Consider the following 22,302-nt stretch of genomic DNA (forward strand, 5'->3'; position numbering starts at 1 on the left):
CGTTTACCCGTCGGGTATCCGCTTAAAAAATACCCGTGGATATTTTTAAAACCCGCGGGTACCCGTGGATACCCGATACCCGCAAATATTTAAAAAAATATGAATTTTATAAATTTTTTAATATAAAATTATAAAAATAAAATATAAATTATATTATATTATAATTATAATTAAATTTGACATAATAAAATATACTGTTACTTCTAATTTTAATTAAATTTAACTTAATAAAATATAAATAAAATATTAATTTTAATTTTTTGCGGGTAACGGGTACCCGCGGGTATGGATAGTATGATACCCGTACCCGACCCGTTTATAACCGGGTATTAAAATACCCGTTACCCGCTACCCGCGGGTAATAAATACCCGCGGGTAGTAACTATCCGTCGCGGATTTTATCTGCGGATATCCACGGGCACGGGTATTTTTGCCATCCCAAGTTGCGAGTAACATCCCAGGTAAATATGTTTCTCTTCAACAAAATAATAATAATAATAATAATAATTTTTCATTTTTGGTGGAAAAGAATAAAATTTTATATACGCGATGGCCTTCTTCGTATTTCGTCTGTTTTTCCAAAATGGAAATAATTATTTATTATTGCATATTTTAGAAGCAAGTTGAGGTGAGAGGTATTATATTTGGGTTAAAGTGGAACCGCATGTGTGATTGATTGATAGGAGTATAAAACAAGCTTTTTATGGATTCAAAACTTTAGATTAATTAATATGGCTGAATAATTATTGGTGACAGCGGAAACATATGATCTCCTGGACTCATTTTATATTAAAATAATATGATTTTAAAAATTAATAATTTTAGAAGGACTGTGAGAAGAAATAGAAAAGATATATTTGTGTGAGATAATTGCGTTTGATTTAAATACTTTATTATTTGTGATGGATAAGTTTGTTTTGGGAGATGTTACTTTTTGAAAATGGTAACATAGTAACAATTTGAAAATGGAGATTACACGTGATCCTCCAATTGCATGAAACCCAACCATTGTACATGTGATGCGCTGTCAAATTCTGAGAACTGGTAGGTAATTCAGATTAACCACAATTTCTCCTATTCATGTTCTTCCATATTCCATATTCATTAAAGTTTCTAAAATTACAATTTCACTACTCCTACTTCTACATTAAAACTATAAAATAACTTTTTTATTATTTGTTATATTATATATAAATATATAAAAGGAGGACATAGATATAATTTAAATCTATAAAACTTAAATATAAGTGCAAGTTTTTTTTTTAAATACAGTATCTTATTAAAAAAAATCATAAATGGTGTGATATTCTTTATTTTAAATTCAAATTTTATATTAAGTCATGGGTAGGGATGTCAAAAAAATCTGTATTCCCAGGTATCCAAGGACAAAACTCGCAACAGGTAGAAAATAGATACCCGCAAGTAACGGGTACGGATATTTTTAATACCCGCATGTTAACGGGCGGATACGAGTATTATAGTATCCGTACCCGTGGATATCCATATCCGTTATACTCTAATTTAAATTTAAAAAAAACATGATTAAAATACTAACATGTTAATTTTGAATGAGTTATTTTTTATGAATTAGTTATAAAAAAAATCATTTCTCTGTAAAATGTCATTCAACACTATTTAAATAAGTTATTTGGACTTTATTTAAAATTTATGAATGTTATGTATTGTATTTTATTTGAATTTATGATTAAAATATGTTATTAAATATTTATTTATTATTTTTTAAAATATCTGCAGGTATCCATGAATATTCATAGATATTAAAAAAATATACGAGTATCCGCATAACGGATATCCAATAAATATAGATATGGATATAGAGCAAATATTTATCCAGCAGGTAGGATACGGAAGAGGTACTACCCGTATCCTATCCCTGATGTTGATATCCTTGGTCATGGGTTTCTCAACACAATTACATTAAATGAAACACAAATAAAGTTCACGTCACGGTGTTAGTTATTATCTCTATCGTTTCATTAACGTTATTCTTCTAACAATGTTTAAATATATTTTTATCCTAACATTTCAACCAGTCTAATGATATCAAAAGTTGTTCTTTTGAGTTTAATAAATTTGTCACACGTTTAGATTTTCTCTAACTTAATACCAATCTTAGAAGGAAAAGATAATATGTAGGAAGGTATATTTCCACATCGAACAATTATGTTTACAATAATATATGTTTAAAACTGAAGTTATGTATTCATGAAAATAATGAAATCATACTACTGAGTTTACTAATTTGGGCAGGGTGAAAAAAAAAATACTTCGTTTTATCTTTTTGGAAAAAGTATAAACAATTTCTTCAGTGGAATGATGATTAATATTTTGTCTTCTCACTTTCACTTTCACTATTATTATTATTATTATTATTATTATTATTATTATTATGAAAACATAAATTTTTGTGGTTAATATAATATTGAAATATAAGAAATGAATGTTAAAATATATTTGATAATATAAGTTTGTAAACATTGAAAACTCTTTTTAAATAGATTATTTTGTAATAGATGTAAAAGACTGTAAAACATAGATGTGTTCATTTTTGTTTTAATTTACTTTAATCTCGTCTATGAACTTTGATTTACACCTTTTTATTATTTACTATTTAAAATACGCATTTCAGTGTTAAAAAATTTGAGATTTAAATTATATTCATACGTTTTTATTGTAGAGGTAGAAATTTTAATTATTGTTATCATGCTTGTATATGTATGATTATCCAGTTTTCTTATACGATTTTTCATTTAGGAAAAGATTTAAAAAATATGATTTTTTAAAAAAAAAACAATTTTCTTTACATCAATTTTAGTTACAACTAATGTCTGAAATGGTGTTATGTTGTGATTCAATCAAGTATGAGTTAGAATCCTACATCAAGAAAAAAAAATGAATAGTATATAAGAAATGAAAACTAAAGAATTTATAACTTAAAATTTATAAATAATTTTTTTTTAGAATTTAACTTGAGTCTAAGTTTTATATTATTTAAAATTGTAAAAATTAAATATTATATAAAGATGAAAATTCATAAATTTATTATTTAAAATTGTTGACCAAAAATAATATTAAAATTTTATAAGAGAACCTTACCAAGAATACATTAAGAATACATCATACTTAAAATCTATCTTTTATTTGAATATCATAATCTCATTCATAAATATCCAATACCCGTTTCTACTAACGAAGGAGAATGTGTTGATTAGAATATGATGGGAAGCATCATAGCATTGATTTATAGTGAAATAAGAGTGTAACATAACATCCTATATTTGATGAATAGGTTGAGCTCTAGCACATTATATATTTGTGAAAAGAGAGTGAGCAATAGCATCTTTAATTATAGTGCTTTATTAAAGGGCACTAAACCCAAACACTAATCCGTTTTTATATTGGGATTGAATAGGACAGTTTTGGAACTTATGGCAGTGATTGGGCGAAGGCCACGTGATACAGATTTTGTGCCCAATCAAGATATCTTGTTTCCTTAAACAATGAATCGACTCATTAATTGTTGTGTATGTTCACACTCTTCCTTAATCTCTATTTAAGGAATGCTAATAAACAAAACCATCCCTTAACCTCTCCAACTAAGCCTATAGCCACGTGTCAATCATCGACAAATCATCCCCATTATTAGTCAAACCGACTCAAACCCATGCCCCAATTAATTAACATATCTATTAATTCTAATTTTCAAAATGCCCCTTTAAAATATACCCACTCTGTCATGCTTCTCACCCAGATACTGAACTTTTTATTAATTAATTAATCGATTGGTTCAGACATACTACTAAATTAAACCTTTTATATTTAAATTTTGACAACAAGTGGTTTTTAATTATAAAAAATATAAAAAAAATTAAAAAATAGAAAATCACTTGAAAGATATTATCTCAACTCATAAAAAAAAATTATCAAAATTTAATTATTAAAAAAATATTTTCCTTAACCATTTCTTCTGCACTCAGGCCTCATACATCCATCAAAGATATAAGACAACTTATTTCTTAAAGTAATAAATATTTATGTCAACACTAATTTATCTTCATGTGAAGGATTGAAGAGTATTTAAGAGAAAATATGAGTTTAATTATATGAGAAATTTATATTATTTTAATTCAAAACTTTAAAATAATAAATTTGTAAGTTTTTTTTAATATAATGTTCAACTTTTTAATTTTTATCCAATATAGAACTTAAATTTATATTTTAAATTATTTATAGTGAACAGTTTATGAAAAAAAATATAAATAATTGAAGAAAATGCTTGATATAAATTATATAAATTTTTTTCGAGAATTTAGAATATAGTGGATGTAAGAGCAAAAATGTGGGATTAAATGTATGGATACTGAGATTTCACATGTGGAGATTGTATGTGATAATAGAAATAGTGGATTTGTTAAATAGTGGTGAATTGCTATAGTTTTATTTTATGACTCATTATTATAGTACGAGGATACCTACAGAAACAGATTCATGAATCACAACAGCCTGTAAAGTTCTGCGGATCTGCTTCCCATTTTTATTTTTTTTTTAGGTTTGGCTAAATTTCTTATTTTAAAATAGATTAAATTTACGGTTGATTCTTATTTTTGTCAAAATTATTTAATTTAGGTTCTATTTATATTTTATAGTCAATTTAGTATTTATTTTGGTAAAATCGGAATCAATCAAACTCATTGAGTAAACGACATTAAAATTATTAAGAACACAATAATAAAATGAAACTGTTTGAGGAAAATAGCAAAACTGTTAAAATTATTAACAACACAGTCCCATTTTCATTTTTTTTGGGTTTGGCTAAACTTCCTATTTTAAAATAAAACCAAGAATTATAATATACTTACTGCCTCACAATGTTTACATCTCTGCCATTTACTTTAGTTTTTGGAATAAGCTATGAATACAGCGGTATTATATTGAATATAATTTTGAATTTACTGAGACTTTCTAAATCGGTTGGGTTTTTCTGAAGGAATCGAGAGAAATTGATATTAATGAATTATACATAATTTACATGAAAAATTTGGATAGTAATTTTTTTTAAGACTGTAAGATTGTTTTATATGTTGTTTACATTTTTATTTGTATTTAATGATATATTTAAATTTATATTTAGACTCCTAATATTAGTTGTTTAGACGATATTAATTGATTCATGAAATTGATTACGTGTTCGGTCACATAGAGTAGGCCCAATGGGCTTTTGCTGTATTGTGCCAATAAAATACACTAATCTTCCAAGTCTAATGGTTAAGCCCGTACATGGTCGTACCGTCGTATGATTTTTATAAGCCAAAAAAAGTCAAATGTTTTAGTCTACAAATTAATGTCAATAGTTTTAATATATATATATATATATATATATATATATATATTTTTTTTTTTTTTTTTCATGCATCTGTGAATACTACTGTAATATGTAATCGTAAGAGTTGGTCGAGATAAGATAAAATAAGATAATCATTTAAATTTAGATTGACACATAATAAATTTTTTTTATCAATATTTCCTACTACATCATCAAGAGATTCAAACATTCCTGATTATAATATACTTTTTCAATTACTCTACGCCATATTTAGATATAGTTTAACCAATGGCTTTGAATTCAGATATAGTTACGTTTGAATGTCTACCACAACTTGAACATGACCATGACCATCTTTCTTTGTTGAATCAATAAAAAGTTCTAAGTTATATATATATGTACATTGATAGAGCTGTGGTAAAATTGACTTATAGGTTTCATTCAATGGATTTTATTTATTTTTTCATTAATTAAGTCTTTATAGTTTAAATTATTTATGAAATAGTTTTATCATTTTAAAAAATTATAAACTAAAATTCTACTTGCTAAATCTAAGATGAAACCTGAATCCTTAAAGTCCAGCGACAAAAAAATGTTGTTTACATTTTTTTTTTATCATGAAATAAGATGTTACTGCTGCTTTGATATTATTTTTTTACAATTAACTTAGAAAATTATATTTCTCATAAAATCTTTATATTTGTACTAAGGTGTTACATGTGACTTCAATTATTTTGTGGTGAAAGGTTAAAGTGAGCTCAGTCATAATCGAATCATGACGTTTAGATTATTATACTCTATAAAAAGAAATTGCACTCTAACTAAGTAAGGACTATTTTTTTTTAGACAGAAGCAGAACAACATGAAGCTGATTGTGATATTCTAAGATAAGTATATACCTTTCCCCTTGAATTTGTTCGTCGCGAGAGCATAAGCAGCGACTGATTCAAAGATTTCCCAAAGATTTCCCAAACCACAGTGCTACCCAAGCAAGAGCATTGGTTCAGAGTCATACTTTTTGTTATTTCGTTGGATAAGAACAATGTCTGTCATGAGTTTATTACCCAATTCATAGCTGTCGGTTGTCACATCGAAGGTAAACGTTTCAACTTTGGTATTATCACCACTTCAAATGCATTCCCTCCTCTTTCAGAGATAAGAACAAAATGCAAAATTCACATTAGAATGATATTGTGAAATTTATGAAAAAGTAAAACACAAAAACAACAAATATTATATAAAATATAATTTCATTTATAAATATACATTGTATTGTTCTTAATATTTTTACATCCATGTTGGTTTTTTATTTTCACTCTTGTATATTATTACTAGTTATTACTTTCTGAAAGAAGTTATTAAAGAAGTTCAAATCATGACTAAATTTAATCAGAAGATAATTATTTTGTTATCTAAAAAGAATGCAAAGAGGTTTGAATGAGAAGATAATAGAATAGTTGAAACAATCGTACGAACATCTTGAACGGGAATTGCTTAAGAAAACATTAAATATTCATCGATAACACATTTACAACAATCATATTATAACTTCTATTTTTTTCATTTTTTACTCTTCGAAGTTGATGTTATTCGGTGTGAGTTATTGATTAATGTATCACTATTTTTTTTATTTTAAAATTAATAATTCATACTAAATCACGTTAGAGAATAAAAAATAGAATAAAAAAACAAATTCATAATATAATAATATAATTTGTCCCACAGTAGAAGAAAGAAATTATTATAAGTTTGTTCATCATTGAGAGTTTACACCAGTTCCACAGCCCGAAAAAAATGTATCCTGAAAAAAATGTATCCTGGTTTAGATTTCAGTTTATCCTTAACTAATAAAACTTAATTGGGCATCATGATTGCTCAGGGCTATGATTAATGACAGAGAGAAAATTCTAAAACTCCTTTTATACTTTTTAAAATTGCACAATAATGGACAAAACAAAAACATGTTGAATTTCTTCAATTCTACGTAGCATTGACACCACCAAAGGTAGACCAAGGTGGGTGGCATCATAGGAAATTCTCAGATACGATAAAGAAAAAAACAAAGTTTAATTGCAGACAACTGTGAAAAGGGTTCACGTGAATATAAAGTTGCATCATGAAACCTAAAAGACGTCGTCACATCCAAGCATGACATTGGCATTGTGCAAGTTACTAAGTATTTGGGTTGTTTCCAAGGTTGGTTACCAAATTTTGAACCCGATTATTCTGTGTCTCTTCTTCCGTAGCAGCACGTACGAATATCAGACAAACCATATAAAAAAACTTACAAGTCACAGTGAAAAGAAATTACTGCATATATAATACATGAAAAGCCTTTGATTGATACCAAAAGTGAGTAACTTGCATATGGGGAATGGAGGTTTTGACACACTAACTCTTATGTTGTGCTATGCAATGGCAACAGTTTCATTCCTCCCTCGTTCAAATACACTATCGTGTAGCTACCTCAAGTTTTGGGAGAATGATGCACGGTTGCAACTGCAAGGAGACGCAGAAGTTTTAGGTTCAGAAATCCAAGTCACATCTAACAGGGAAGGGAAAAACAACAGTTACAGTGTTGGACGTGTGACACCTCTTCTAACGATGCATCTCTGGGATAAGAGTTCTGGGAAACTTGCAGACTTCACTACTCACTTTTCGTTCTCTGTTTATTCAGATGGAGTTCATTTCGGAGATGGGTTGGCATTTTTCTTGGCGGATCCTGGGCTTCCCCTTTTGAATAACATCACAGAAGGGGGTGGTCTTGGCCTTGTGGATGGTGATCGAGTGTTGAACTCAACTCAGCAGTACTCATTTGTGGCAGTGGAGTTTGACACCTTCCAAAATTCATGGGATCCAGAAGACGCAGACCCTCATGTAGGTATGAATTTCAACTCTATGAAATCTAACAAAACTGCATCATGGTTTGCTGATATGTCACAAGACGTGGTTTATAATTGTAGCATTGAGTACAATTCCACCACTCTTAGTTTAACTGCTTCTTTCACTGGCTACAATTACGATAAATATGGTAAAATAGAAAACAGCCTTTCGTACCAAGTTGATTTGAGAAAGCACTTACCGGAGAGGGTTATGGTTGGTTTCTCCGCAGCTGCGGGATATTATTTCGAGGACCATATTCTGAAGTCATGGTCATTTTATAGTTCAGACCTAGAAATAGAAATTGGTCATGCTTCTGGTGATGATAATACAGTAGTTGAGTGGCTAGGAATTTGGATGGGTCTGGTGGTTTTCTTAGGATTGGTTTGTTTTGTGGTGTGGAGAAGGATTAAAGGGAAGAGAGAAGTCTTGGAACTTGATCTAAAAATGGACGATGAGTTCCAAAAGGGAATAGGACCCAAGAGGTTTCGTTACAACGAACTGGAAAGTGCAACAAGTAAATTTTCAGAGTCAGAGAAGCTTGGACAAGGTGGCTTCGGTGGCGTGTATAAAGGTTTTCTGAAGGATTTAAACTCCTACGTTGCAATCAAGAGGGTATCGAGAGAGTCAAAGCAAGGGGTTAAGGAATATGCTACTGAAGTTAAGGTCATTAGCCAGTTGAGGCACAAGAATCTGGTGCAACTCCTTGGTTGGTGCCATAGAGAAAAAGATCTCCTTCTTGTGTATGAATTCATGCCAAATGGAAGCTTAGATTTCCATTTATATGGGAACGGTTTCTTGACATGGCCAGTGAGGTATAACATAGCTCTAGGCTTGGCTTCGGCATTGCTATACCTGCAAGAAGAGTGGGAGCAGTGTGTTCTTCACAGGGACATAAAATCAAGCAACATAATGTTGGATTCAAGCTTCAACGCCAAGCTTGGTGATTTTGGTTTGGCTAGGTTGGTGGATCATGAAAAGGGGTCACAAACCACGTTTATAGCTGGGACAAGAGGGTACATTGCACCAGAATATGTGACCACAGGGAAAGCTTATAAGGAATCTGACATATACAGTTTTGGGGTTGTGCTATTGGAGATTGCTAGTGGAAGAAAACCCATTGATCTAAAGGCACAGGAGGGGAAAGTAACAATAGTAGAGTGGGTTTGGGAAATGTATGAATTGGGAGAGATTTTGAAAGTTGCAGATCCAAAACTGTGTGGAGCATTTGATGAGGAACAAATGAAAAGATTAGTGGGTATTGGTCTTTGGTGTGCTCATCCAAATTACAGATTGAGGCCTTCTGTGATGCAAGTTATCCAAATGCTTAAATTTGAAGCTGAATTGCCAGCTCTGCCAAAGTGGCTACCTGTGCAAAATTTTTATCCTTCAACAGTAAGAATAAATTTTTCATCGTCTTCGAACACTTTACCTATTACGCAGGAAATTTTGTAGACGAAACTGTTGAGATGAACGTTGCTGGCTATTTTGCTTTGGAAAAACTTACGATGTTTGTGAACATGGCACTCCGGTTTTACTAAACATTCTAACACCATTAGCATGATACTTTTTGTTTTAAAATATGAAATAATATTTAGAATTAGTTAACTATAAAAGCCAAAATATTTTTATGTTATGAGATATCTGAATGACATAAAAGAATTAGAAAAGTATGCGTATAACATTGTCCTCTTATCAATAACTAATTAACAACTTTTTTATAATGATATAATATTGATCAAATTTAAAATACATTATATACAAACTATTCATAAAAATTTATTATTATAAATCAATGTATCATTATAAAAATTACATTATGTTATTATAATTAGGTTATCAAATAATATAAATATATATATATATATATATATATATATATATATATATATATATATAAATTATTATTTAATAAACTAATTGTATAAACACAACTTTTGAAGTATATTTTATAATGAGTGTAACATGAATTAATTTCCTAAAATTGAATTAAGCTTTTTTTTTTAAATAAATAAGGTTTAATTATTCATTTAGTTTGTGTTTAGGTTTAAAAATTTTAAGTAAGTTTTCCAAATTAATTTAGTCTCCATTTAGTCGTAATTCATAGAACGGATACAATTTAATCTTTATTTTAAAAAGATTATGTAATTTAGTTATTTTTGTTAAATATTTTAACACGAATCAAATATTTTTTATTAAAATTGAAATTTTTATCAAAGATAATTTATTTTTTTTAAATTAACATATTATAGTGTTAATTTAGTAAACAAATATGTGATATGTTAAAACAAATAAAAAGAATTAGATTACATCAACTTTTATACAACTAGAACTAAATTGAATCGATTTTCACAAAAACCAAATTAAGAGTTAAAAAAAGAAAAAAAATCATCTTGAAATTTTTAAGCAAAAATAAATACTAAATAAAGAATTAAACTAATAAATAAACATTTATAAAATGTATAATTAAATTTATCACTGCAGTATTATATGATGAATTAGTTTAATAAAAAAATGATTGTTACTTTATTAAAATTTAGAGTGTGAAACCATTTCTTTAGCGTAAGAATTACAATTGTTACTTTATTAATCTTAAGTTTGAGACTAATTCCACTCGTGATACAAAAGTTAGCTAAACAAGTTTTCACGTGTCTTGTAGTATCAAACATGGATTCTTCCTATCTCGATCATTTCCGTAAGATGTGAAAGTCACCCAAAAAGGAGCTTAGAAAAGATAAAAACATTTTTCTAAAATTAAATGATTCTTTTCGTTTTTTGAAAAATTCTTTAATATTTAAATTTTTAAATTTCATAATTTTTATTTAAGTTTTATTAAATATGATATTTTAAAAATAAAAGAGACTCATATCATGTTGTGAAAAAAAAACGCATGTTTATTTAAATATTATAGAATGTGAGTGTCATTTTTATTTATTAAAAATATAAAAAATGTGAATATATATTTTGAAATTAGAGAATATGTGAGTATGCTATACTATAATATATAATTAAAGGAGGCGAATACAATTTCTCAAATAAATATTTAAAATTATAAAATCATCATTAATCATGAATTAAAGTAAATATAAAATTAAAGAAGAGAGTGAAAAACTTGAATTTTTAACTTCTCTTATTTGATTTTTAAATATAACTTTCAAAAATATTTCAAAATAAATAATACGTATAATATATAATATATATATATAAATATATATATATATATATATATATATATATATATATATATATATACTTCATGAATTATCTATAACAATATAACAATATATTTGTATCCACATTTCATAATGTTAATTCCACTTTTTACAATATAATTATTTATTAAATTTTTAAAAATTAATAGTTATTTTTACCTATATAATTTTTTTTTAATCATCAACAATCAATTTCTCTATTCATTTTACTTGATTTTTAATAAATATAAATTTATTTTATATATTAACTTAATAACATTACACTATTATCATCTACTAATATACTATCATTCATATATAAGATATATATAAGATATACGCCAATAATACTCTCTATGCCGGTAATTTTAAACATTTTTATTATTTAATCTAGAGTTCAGTCTTCCTTAGTTTATTTCTTTTGTGTTAATATTAGTTAATAAAATTAATAAAATCTGAATGTGAAAAGAATCCTGAACTTTCATCAAATTGCCTTAAATTAATTTTATGGCTGATGTAATTGCTTGAAAATCACAATAGAAAAATAAAGGAGTCATTTATTTTACATCTTCATCCCCTCCGATCTTCACATTCGTAGATCCTTACTCAACACACCACAGGTGACTCTCTTATTGACTCTTGGTGAACTATTACAATTTACAAAGCTATTTCGCAATTTTTTACAAAGCCATTTCGTAATTTTCCGCCATCTCAGTTTAGGATATGGATTTGGTATATAAGCAAGGTTAGTAGCATTTGTTGAATTGAAGAAAAGGGTAAATATGTTCGTCTGTTGATGTATCGTTAAGTGATTGGGTTAATTTAGTTCATGAATTAGGTAATTCGTTGCCTTATTATATCTGTTGTTGTCAACTCAGCCTGTGATTTTTGGTCTTAACACTTGCAAGCATGAAATAATTTTGTCAAATACAGTTTTCGTGATTGAATATTGATGATTAGGGATTTTTCTTGCAACTACAAGCATCAATTCACGGACATTTTTCCATTTCTATGGCATATTGCATTTTCTATCTATCCCTGACTTCTCTGATTTGTTAGAAGTTACATGAGGATGATAATAACCTGTAAATTCTTGCTGAACTTTCCTATGTTAGTTTCATGAGAAGTAAACTGATAGTTAATAACGTTATGGTGGAGTAGAAAAATTATGAGTTCCAAAGGTGTTGATGAACAGTGCCTGGGATGGGCGGCAAGAGATGCATCCGGAGTTCTATCACCTTACAAATTCAGTCGCAGGTATGTTCCTCTCATAATACCCCTTTATAGAATGGACTGCTGGAGTATCTGTTTTCTGTAAATGGTCATATTTTTTTCATGGCAACCCTATTTCCAAAAGTTACTAGTTGCGGTTCCATGTTGGATGCCACATACAGATGTCAATTTGGTCATGTATATATTTTTGTCTTATCTTGAGATAAAAGTTGACTTTCTGATATTTTTCTTAATGATAATATGATTGTTCAGGAATCTTGGGAATGAAGATGTTCATATTAAAATTACACACTGCGGTGTTTGCTACGCTGATGTAATTTGGACAAGGAATAAACATGGTGACTCAAAGTATCCTGTTGTGCCTGGGTATGCACGTTTTTTTTCTTGTGTATGGATGAGTCATTGAGAATCCAATGTAGTTTACCTAATCTGCTTATGTTTTTTTTCACATCAGTCATGAGATTGCTGGGATTGTGACAAAGGTTGGCCCTAATGTCCACCGTTTCAATGTTGGTGACCATGTTGGAGTGGGGACTTATGTCAACTCGTGTAGGGATTGTGAGTATTGTAACGAAAAACAAGAAGTTCTTTGTACCAAGGGATCAGTTTTCACTTTTAATGGTGTTGATTTTGATGGTACAATAACAAAAGGAGGATACTCAAGCTACATAGTAGTCCATGAGAGGTAAACTTAATAGATGGCTAGATGCTAATTGTGAGTTTTACAAGGTCTTCTGCTCTGAATTTTTTTCATAAGTTCTGAATATACGCTTGATTTTATACTAACTACAGATATAGTTCTGGTTCATGTCATATTTAGTGTTGCATCTGCAGGTACTGCTTCACGATACCAAAAGGCTATCCATTGGCTTCAGCTGCTCCTTTGCTTTGTGCTGGAGTTACTGTTTATTCTCCGATGGTGCGCCACAAGATGAATCAACCTGGAAAATCTCTTGGGGTGATTGGTCTTGGTGGCCTTGGTCATATGGCAGTGAAATTCGGAAAGGCATTTGGTTTGAGTGTAACAGTTTTTAGCACTAGTGTATCCAAGAAAGAAGAGGCACTGACCTCGCTTGGTGCGGACAAATTTGTTGTTTCATCTAATCAAGAGGAAATGAAGGTAACATCTACTCATAACATTTTCATCAGACCATGAACAAAACACTGATATTGACAGACCCTCGTACTTCTTTGTCGTCAAAATTGACGGTGATTCCTATATAGGCGTTGGCTAAATCGCTGGATTTTATAATCGACACAGCATCTGGTGATCACCCATTTGATCCTTACATGTCACTTTTGAAGCCATATGGTGTTTTTGTCCTAGTTGGTTTCCCTAGTGAAGTCAAATTCAGCCCTGCAAGCCTTAATATAGGTATGTTGCTTTTGAGGCATAGTTTTGTAGGAATTATCAGTTTTCAATCGGGTAATTCAATATATTGATGCCGTGGAACTGCATATAAATATGTATCTTCTGTTTGACAGGATCAAAGACTTTTGCCGGAAGCATTACAGGTGGTACAAAAGATATACAAGAGATGATTGACTTCTGTGCTGCAAACGATATTCACCCAATGATAGAGGTGATTCCAATCGAGTATGCCAATGAAGCTCTTGAAAGGCTCGTAAATAGAGACATCAAATACCGGTTTGTAATAGATATTGAGAACTCCCTAAAAGAAAATTAAGAAGTTGCTTGCAAAACTAGACATCGTTGGAGTTTATCATGTCCAAAAGGTAATGATGCTTAGTGTTCATATTTACTTCCATAGACATGGTTCCAATGGATCATTCGATCTAAATAAAATGTTGAATTTTCCTCAACTATGTGTAACTGATATGATATGATTATTGGAATATTTTGGGACATGGAAATTAATAGTATTATTTTAATTTTAATAGTCTGGGATCAGAAATTGTAAAGAGTGTTTTTCTTAATATTAATTGATCTGTATAATAAGATTATTGCCTTATTGTTCCGACCTCAAGGTACTAATATACCAAAATAACATTGTTAGGGCGCTTTGGAGTAAAGCAGACTTCGATAATTCTGATATAGTTCGTCCCGAAAAGATGTATATAAATTGTCATTAACTACGATTCTTATTCATTGTAGAACTATTTTCAACGTAAAACTGTATCCAAAATCGCGTTCCATTATTATTTTTTACCACGACCTCAATTCTTTCACAATCCTCATCCAGTAGCTACAAATTTAAAATCTCCACATATAATATTCATCAAACTCTTTGTCTTGGAAGCGACAACCATTAATTTCATATATTTATTCTTTAATTTTGAATGAGTTAGATGTGTGCTCCTAATGAGTTATTTTTAATTTTTCATATATTTGATGGTAAATTTAAAACACTTATTAATCAATATGGTGGATATTGTTAAGTTTGGTCGTGGGTGTAAAACAAAATAAATTTTGCTAGACTCAGTTGTCAAGTCATCCTGAGTGTTTGGTGTTGGTACTTGGCAAGATATCACCTGCAGCTTTAATCATCTTGATCACTACTACCCTTTACCAATATTTGGGAGAATGATGAAATAACACATCTGGCTTGAATGCTTCATTGTCTGTAATTTGGCCAGTTAAGGCTAGATCAAACTCTACTAAAAGACAGGTTTTCAAGATCTCATACTACAACAGCAATAGCTTCTACGGAAACAGCTACTTTAAGCTTGATTCCGATCAATAAAAAATTCCTTGTTTACTGTTAATTCTAACCATTTGTTGACATTTTGCATTATCAATAATTTTTCATTTCTGAAGAATATGACAAGAAAATGGTGACAAAAGAAACAGGTAAACAATGCAAAATAAAAGCCGAGAATTCAGTAACATGACAATCTCTGGTCCAAATCAAACCGTGTCACAGAGCGAAGCTGGCCATTCAGTCCCATAAACTAAACACCCTCCCCCTAAGTTACAATTACAGAAAACGATATGAACGCACGATAAACACATCAAATCACATATCAACCATGTCATTAAAAGATAAGCCGTGTGTCAAAATAATCACCCTTTCGAAGAATGACAAAACACAATTTATAACACAAATAACTAAATGAACATTAATTTTAAAAAATTGAACAGAAAAGGACAGCTAAATCCCAAAAAAAATCATGACAAAATACATGAAGCTTGGTACCTTCTAACTTGGAAGAAGAAACACATGATGCTTCATTGTTTAATAATGATTAATACAAATAGTCTCAAAATTTCCAACAAAAAAGTACACTACGACCTCTCAAAACCTCTCTAAATTCCACCTTAGGCATGCTGGTAATGGTGCAACTTATACAATAACACTTTGCCTGAAGCGTTTCCCACAGCCATGAAACCACCACCTGGACTAAAATCAATACAGCGAGGATAATACAGACTCTTATTAAGCGGTGGCCAGTTGGAAAAAACAGTATAGGATGGGATATGTATTAATTTTAAGCTGCTCCTCTTCATGCCAGAACAGATTGCTAATATTTGAGAGTCGTGATTAAATCTCATAAAATCCACTCTCGTAGTCAAATTCTCTATGGCCTTGATAGGCTTTTTCTTGCCCCCAAGAAATTCTTCTCTGTTGTAAACATTCACAATTCCACTGTCTGAACCAGTTGCAAAATGAGTCCCACTTGGTGAAGTACATAGTGCTGTGCCGTTTATGCAACCTTCATCTACACCTTTATGCAGGCAAGTTCTCGTTCTCAGATCCCAGTGATAAACATGGCCATCACCACCACTGCTTAACAACTGCTGTCCATTCTCAGCAAAAGCTAATGAACGGATTGTTCCATTCATCTTTAGTGTACCAACTAATTGCTTTGTTTTTGTTGAAACCAATAATATATAACCTTCATTACCTATAAATGCTATCAATTGAGAATCAGGAGATACTTCAAAATCCTCTATACTCTTCTCCTCCCTACCAACCAGAGGACCTATTTTATCAACTCTAGCTTTAACTAAATCAAAACTATAAAAAAACTTTCTTCTTCCGGATACAATAACCTGAGACCCATCTGGCAAGAAAGACGCTTTTCGAATGGGGCAATCTTCAAGGAAGATGCTCTGAATTTTAGTATTCCGCTTGCCATCAATTTGAAAGAATCTAAGCTTCCGATCTAATCCAGCGGCAAGAAATAGCTGTCCATTCTGATGGAACTGAACTGAATTTATGGGCCCATTAGAAGGATCCTGTATATTTGCATCCACAAGTCTGGAGTATTCAAGATGTCCGGGCAACAGTTTTGCACCACTCTTCACAACTAGGTCTTCATTTGTCTTGAGAACACCATCCAAATCCTCGAAACCTCGGCTCACAACAGCTTCGTTTTCATCATCAGTCGACTCATCATCGGAACCTCTATCCGTTTTTGAATCAACCCGTGCCCATTCTGTTCCTGGGTTGAGCTTAACATGCTGAGCCCTCAATCTTGACACATACTCTGAACCCGAGATCAAATCCTCGTCCTCTCCCTTCCTCAACTTTCTCAATCTGGAAACCTTGGCTATGTTCACAGTGGCCTTTTCTTCTTCGTCATCCACCCACACAGGTTTCCTTTGCAAAGCACGTTCATCATCATGTCCACGATTTCCCTCAGACAAGTCAGCATCTTTTTGGTAAACTGAGAGAACATTATCCGCAGAACGGTCAGTGAAGAACAAATCCGAAACCTTTTCAGCAGCCTTCCCGGGTTCCACTTCTTCATCCTCCTTTCCAAACTCAACAGGGGAATAGAGAGAACCAAACAAAAAGCTCTCAAGTTTCTTCATTTCTTTCACTTGTTCATCCTCGAAGTCTTTCTTCCTCTTCCGCACTTTCAGAGTACCATTATTCTTGACATCATTTTCAACCTCCCTCTTGCTCTTAACAACCTCGTTTTTAGTGCGAACATGTTGGGATATCAAACTCATCTTGCACAACCCAGCCTGCAAGGTAAATAAAGTTCAACCAATTTGCCATTGAGGAATTAAAATCATGAAGTTGAATACGAAACAAAAGAACGGAATCAGCGAGACAACAAATAAGAAATTCATATGAAACAAGAAACAATTAAAAGTTACGATACCTAAAATCAAACACATAAAGGAAAACGAGAAAAACTAAATCAACTAAATTAACGCGAACAAAGGAGCGCGAATACCTCGTCAATGGCCAATTTGGAATTGAACGCGACGGTGGTGGCAGAGTGAGACTCACGACGGAAGCCTTTTTAGGTTTTAGCTCAGAGAAAAAGCTGCAGCAAGGGTTTTAGAAACTGGATTGGGCCTTTCTCTTCTAACGGGCCGTACAAGTTTTTTCTTCATACAGAGTTGGAATATCTTCTTGCACCCCCATCCCCAAAATACAAAATAACGGAATCGTCCTTAAATATTTTTTAAACTTTGTTGCATCAAATAAATTTTCATCAGTTGCAGAAAGACTCAAGACTAGATTAAAAGTCATTCTACCTCGTAAAAGTTTTATATTTTTCAAGAAAATAATTTAAAATAATTTAATGTGTTTTTAAAAGAGCATTTTATAATAAATCTTATTATGAAATAGTAAATCTTATTAAAGGTATTATGAAATTATCTTGGAGATCGCATTTCACACAATGTGAGTTCAGACTTTGTAATGGTCCAATTTGATTTAATGCATTTCGTTTAGACGTTACTGTAATCGAGATTATATAAACTCTTTTTTTTTTTTTTTCAAACCAATGTTTCATTCCACATTTTTAATTAAAATTTCTGTCACCTTCAATGCTTCTCTTTGGTTGAAAAAAAAAATCTTATTAGATTTTAGCATTTGTCGTATCTTACAATAGGGAAAGAAATTTGTGACATAATGAAAACTAAAATATATAAAGGGAGCGTGTAACTAATATCAAACGCATTATACTGCCATAATTTCAAAACTCACAATTAAAGTAAAAATATATTTAACGTAAATCAAACTTTTTTTCTGAAATGGTATATTTCCAAGAAAAGTTTATCCAACAAAAATCATTTATATTTTATTTTCCTATCATCAAATCTTGATATTCATTTGTCATTCCAGTGTGGACAAGTCAATCAAACTCTAACAAAATTTTCAGCCTAAGAATGAATAAATAAAAGAAGGTCTACTTAATAAATACGATACACATAAATTTAGTTGGTAATTCTTGTAATGAGATATATTATTCTGAAAAAAAATCACGTAAATCATATTTACAAAACATTACATTAATATATATTATTCGTCACATCATTTTTTTAAAAGACATTCATGACATAAATTGTAAATATCAAAAGAGCAAGTTTCTTAAAAAAGGTTGGAGTGATTTTATATTCTTAAAGTGGATTAATGGAACCTTCCTCCTATTACAGTATTACTTCCTCTGACGTAGTGCTATAATTGCCTCTCTTTGATTATTAATTATTGTCTTTCTCAGCCTCTCAACTCCTCCTTTTCCACGAAATTTCATTTTTAAATAAAAAAAAAATTGTCTGTGAGTTTGGTCAAGAAGTAGCATCCATCTAATTATCTAATACCAAAATGTTAATGCTACATTATATTTCGTAAAATAAAATAAGCTACCCAAAGGTGGTGTTATTAAAAATAAAAATTAAAGTCTCAAAGGGCATAAATTTGTATTACTTAACAACATTAATTAAAAACAAAAGATGTTAAGTTCAACTTGGTTTCTATCAATTTATTTTTGTATATTATTAAATACTAAAATTTTATATTTTTTTAATTGAATATTTGGCATTTAATTTTTTTATTAATTAGATATATAAATGTTTGACTTCAAGGATAACATATATCGTCAAATTTTGTTTTTTTTACAATTTTTATGTCATCGCCTATGACTAAGAAACCGTTATTAAATGATGCAAATAATGTCGTTATATTTCATGTTAACTTAATTGAAAAATATAAATTTAGAATAAAAATATAATAAAAACTAAAATGAATGTATTTTCATTACATTTCATCCTCAGCAGGCCTAGCGGTTTGGACTTCACATCGAATGAGTATGGGTCCTATAAGTGTGACTTGGTCAATTTGATTTTGATCAAAACAATTGAACTCTAATTAAGCTCTTTTCTATATTTCAAGGTTCGCTACAAGACATTTATACAAATCCAAAACTCATTAAAAACAACGAATAAAATCATTGTCCAAGTTACATAAATAAGAAAATCAAAGTATTATATGATTACTATTATATCCAACAAAAAGGTTTCTAAAACAACTCTTTCACAGAGATGGCTCCTTCTTCCCATGTTGGTCTCCATGCAACAACAAACCATTTATTCTGTTATTCACAGGGAATCTTGTTCTTATTTCTTATGATGAGTTTTGCAAATCCACTTTCATTTCGTCACCATGGATTTCAGTATAATGATACCAAGATCGAAGGAGATGCTATTTTGTCACAGTCAGAAATCCAACTCACCAAAACCACCAGGTACCAGAGCAATGCTTACAGTGTTGGGAGAGTCACAAGTTTTCAAAGATTGCACCTTTGGGACAACATCACAGGAAAACTCACCGATTTCACTACGCAATTTTCCTTTCTCATTTTCTCAAATGAGACTAGTTTTGGAGATGGCTTGGCTTTTTTCTTGGCAGATCCAGAGCTTCCACTTTCAAATCAGATACAACAAGGAGGTGGTCTTGGTCTTCTGGATGGTAACCAGTTTCTGAATTCAACTAAACATCCATTTGTAGCAGTGGAGTTTGACACACACCAGAATTCATGGGATCCACCTGGGACTCATGTAGGTATAAATTTCAACTCTATGAAATCTAACAAAACTGTTCCATGGTACATTGATATTACGCAAATGAAAGCTTATTATTGTGTAATTGAGTACAATGCAACTACTCTTAATTTAAGTGTTTCTTTCACTGGAAACAAGCTCGGTCCCAAGCCAATGAAAAGATATATCTCATGCAATGTTGACCTGAGATATTACCTACCAGAGTGGGTTATATTTGGTTTCTCAGCTGCTACAGGAGTTATGTTTGAGTTGAACACACTGCAGTCATGGTCATTCCATTCAACTTTACAGAGTGATGAGAATGTGTCAAACAAGATACCTCCAATTGCAGTGTCACCAAGCCCTTCACCGTTTTCAACTGACACTATTAGCCCTAAACAAGAGGGGAACAAAGGTTTAATGATGGGACTAGAAGTTGGGGTAGGCATAGCTGCAACTTTCCTTATTTTAGGGTTGGTTTGTGTTTTAATGTGGAAGAAAAGGGGTAAAGGGAAAAAGGAAGATTCAACAATTCTTGATCTGAGCATGGATGATGAATTCCAAAAGGGAATTGGACCCAGAAGATTTTGCTATAAGGAGTTGGCAAGTGCAACAAAAAACTTCGCAGAGTCACAGAAGATTGGACAGGGTGGTTTTGGTGGTGTGTACAAAGGCTATTTGAAAGAACTGAACACCAACGTTGCTATAAAGAGGATATCAAGAGAATCTAGGCAAGGAGCGAAGGAATATGCAAGTGAAGTTAAGATCATAAGCCAACTAAGGCACAGGAATTTAGTGCAATTAATTGGCTGGTGCCACATGAAGAAAGATCTCCTTCTTATATACGAGTTCATGCAAAATGGTAGCTTAGATTCCCACCTATATCGTGGGAAAAGCATCTTGACATGCGAGATGAGGTACAACATAGCCATGGACTTGGCTCTGGCAGTGTTGTACCTTCATGAAGAATGGGAGCAGTGTGTGCTTCACAGGGACATTAAATCAAGCAACATTATGTTGGATTCAAATTTCAACGCTAAGCTTGGGGATTTTGGCTTAGCTAGGTTTGTTGATCATGAGAAAGGGTCCCAAACTACAATTCTAGCAGGGACAAGAGGGTACATAGCCCCTGAATACTTCACTACAGGGAAGGCTAGGAAGGAATCTGATATATACAGTGTTGGGGTTGTTTTTCTGGAGTTAGCCACCGGAAGAAAACCGGTTGATCTCAATGCCATGGAAGGTCAAATAACCATATTTGAGTGGGTTTGGGAGCTTCATAAATTGGGAAAGTTACTTGAAGTGGTAGACAAAAAACTTGGAGGAGCATTTGATGAGGAACAAATGAAACATTTAGTGATTGTTGGCCTTTGGTGTGCCAATCCAGATCATACATCTAGACCCTCTGTGAGGCAATTGATTCAAGTGCTTAAGTTTGAAGCTCCTTTACCAGTTCTCCCACAAAAATTAGCTGAGCCATTTTATCATTCTCCAACTATGAGTACAATATTTGCTTCAATTTCTTCTCCCCTCTCCGGCCACATGTTAGAACCAAATACAATGTAAGTTGTAACCAATAGAGGAATTTGATGTACATAAAGTTATTGGAATGTTCATGTTTCTTGAGTTTGGTACTGATATATCTCAATTCTAGTACAGCATAGGCTACAGTTATAGCGAGTTATGCCAATTTTACAGTTATGTGTAAAGATCTTTTACACTCTTTGCATTTGTTCACGCACACTTGTGTTCTTGTGATTACGTACAATTGTAAATTTGTGTTGCAGAAACATAGAAAATGAAATAAATAACTGTGATTACGTACCTGTTACTTGAAGTCTTTTTCTTGTCAGTTTTAAATCAATTTAGAACTGAATTAGGGTGCACTGTTCTGGAAACAAAATGGGATC

The 22,302-nt window shown here is 31.2% G+C and overlaps 4 protein-coding genes across 7 annotated transcripts; 3 read left to right on the forward strand and 1 right to left on the reverse strand.

The window, feature by feature from the left end:
* Window positions 1-7,759: 7,759 nt before the first annotated feature.
* LOC114188627 (L-type lectin-domain containing receptor kinase IX.1-like) lies at window positions 7,760-9,679 on the forward strand. Its single transcript, XM_028077194.1, has one exon. It carries the CDS (start codon window positions 7,760-7,762, stop codon window positions 9,677-9,679), a length of 1,920 nt encoding a protein of 639 aa, XP_027932995.1.
* A 2,244-nt stretch (window positions 9,680-11,923) lies between these two features.
* Window positions 11,924-14,549, forward strand: LOC114186753 (probable cinnamyl alcohol dehydrogenase 1). Of its 4 annotated transcripts, none has more exons than XM_028074751.1 (7): window positions 11,924-12,035; window positions 12,577-12,672; window positions 12,901-13,014; window positions 13,103-13,333; window positions 13,483-13,768; window positions 13,873-14,023; window positions 14,134-14,549. In XM_028074751.1, the coding sequence occupies exons 2-7, from the start codon at window positions 12,584-12,586 to the stop codon at window positions 14,334-14,336; spliced, it is 1,074 nt and encodes a 357-aa protein (XP_027930552.1). In that variant the 5' UTR covers window positions 11,924-12,035; window positions 12,577-12,583; the 3' UTR covers window positions 14,337-14,549. The 4 variants fall into 4 exon arrangements, with proteins under 4 accessions (XP_027930552.1, XP_027930554.1, XP_027930553.1 ...); XM_028074753.1 differs by having other exon boundaries at window positions 11,982-12,035; window positions 12,531-12,672; XM_028074752.1 differs by having other exon boundaries at window positions 12,019-12,160.
* A 1,157-nt stretch (window positions 14,550-15,706) lies between these two features.
* On the reverse strand, window positions 15,707-17,881 carry LOC114188924 (U3 small nucleolar RNA-associated protein 18 homolog). Its single transcript, XM_028077595.1, has 2 exons — window positions 17,800-17,881; window positions 15,707-17,584 (listed from the first exon to the last, which is right to left on the reverse strand). Exon 2 carries the CDS (start codon window positions 17,567-17,569, stop codon window positions 15,929-15,931), a length of 1,641 nt encoding a protein of 546 aa, XP_027933396.1. The 5' UTR covers window positions 17,570-17,584; window positions 17,800-17,881; the 3' UTR covers window positions 15,707-15,928.
* A 1,995-nt stretch (window positions 17,882-19,876) lies between these two features.
* On the forward strand, window positions 19,877-22,026 carry LOC114188708 (L-type lectin-domain containing receptor kinase IX.1-like). Its single transcript, XM_028077325.1, has one exon. It carries the CDS (start codon window positions 19,895-19,897, stop codon window positions 21,956-21,958), a length of 2,064 nt encoding a protein of 687 aa, XP_027933126.1. The 5' UTR covers window positions 19,877-19,894; the 3' UTR covers window positions 21,959-22,026.
* The last annotated feature ends 276 nt before the right edge of the window (window positions 22,027-22,302 follow it).

Source organism: Vigna unguiculata, chromosome 6 (assembly GCF_004118075.2).
Source record: "Vigna unguiculata cultivar IT97K-499-35 chromosome 6, ASM411807v1, whole genome shotgun sequence".
Classification (NCBI taxonomy): Eukaryota; Viridiplantae; Streptophyta; class Magnoliopsida; order Fabales; family Fabaceae; genus Vigna; species Vigna unguiculata.

What these genes read in the sequence shown, in the direction of transcription:
- LOC114188627 (XM_028077194.1), top strand. Translation starts at nt 7,760, where the DNA reads ATGGCAACAGTTTCATTCCTCCCTCGTTCAAATACACTATCGTGTAGC.
- LOC114186753 (XM_028074751.1), top strand. Translation starts at nt 12,584, where the DNA reads ATGAGTTCCAAAGGTGTTGATGAACAGTGCCTGGGATGGGCGGCAAGA. An exon ending in AAGTATCCTGTTGTGCCTGG is followed by an intron (nt 13,015 to 13,102) that starts GTATGCACGTTT and finishes TTTTCACATCAG; the next exon opens with TCATGAGATTGCTGGGATTG. An exon ending in CTAATCAAGAGGAAATGAAG is followed by an intron (nt 13,769 to 13,872) that starts GTAACATCTACT and finishes ATTCCTATATAG; the next exon opens with GCGTTGGCTAAATCGCTGGA.
- LOC114188924 (XM_028077595.1), bottom strand. Translation starts at nt 17,569, where the DNA reads ATGAGTTTGATATCCCAACATGTTCGCACTAAAAACGAGGTTGTTAAG.
- LOC114188708 (XM_028077325.1), top strand. Translation starts at nt 19,895, where the DNA reads ATGGCTCCTTCTTCCCATGTTGGTCTCCATGCAACAACAAACCATTTA.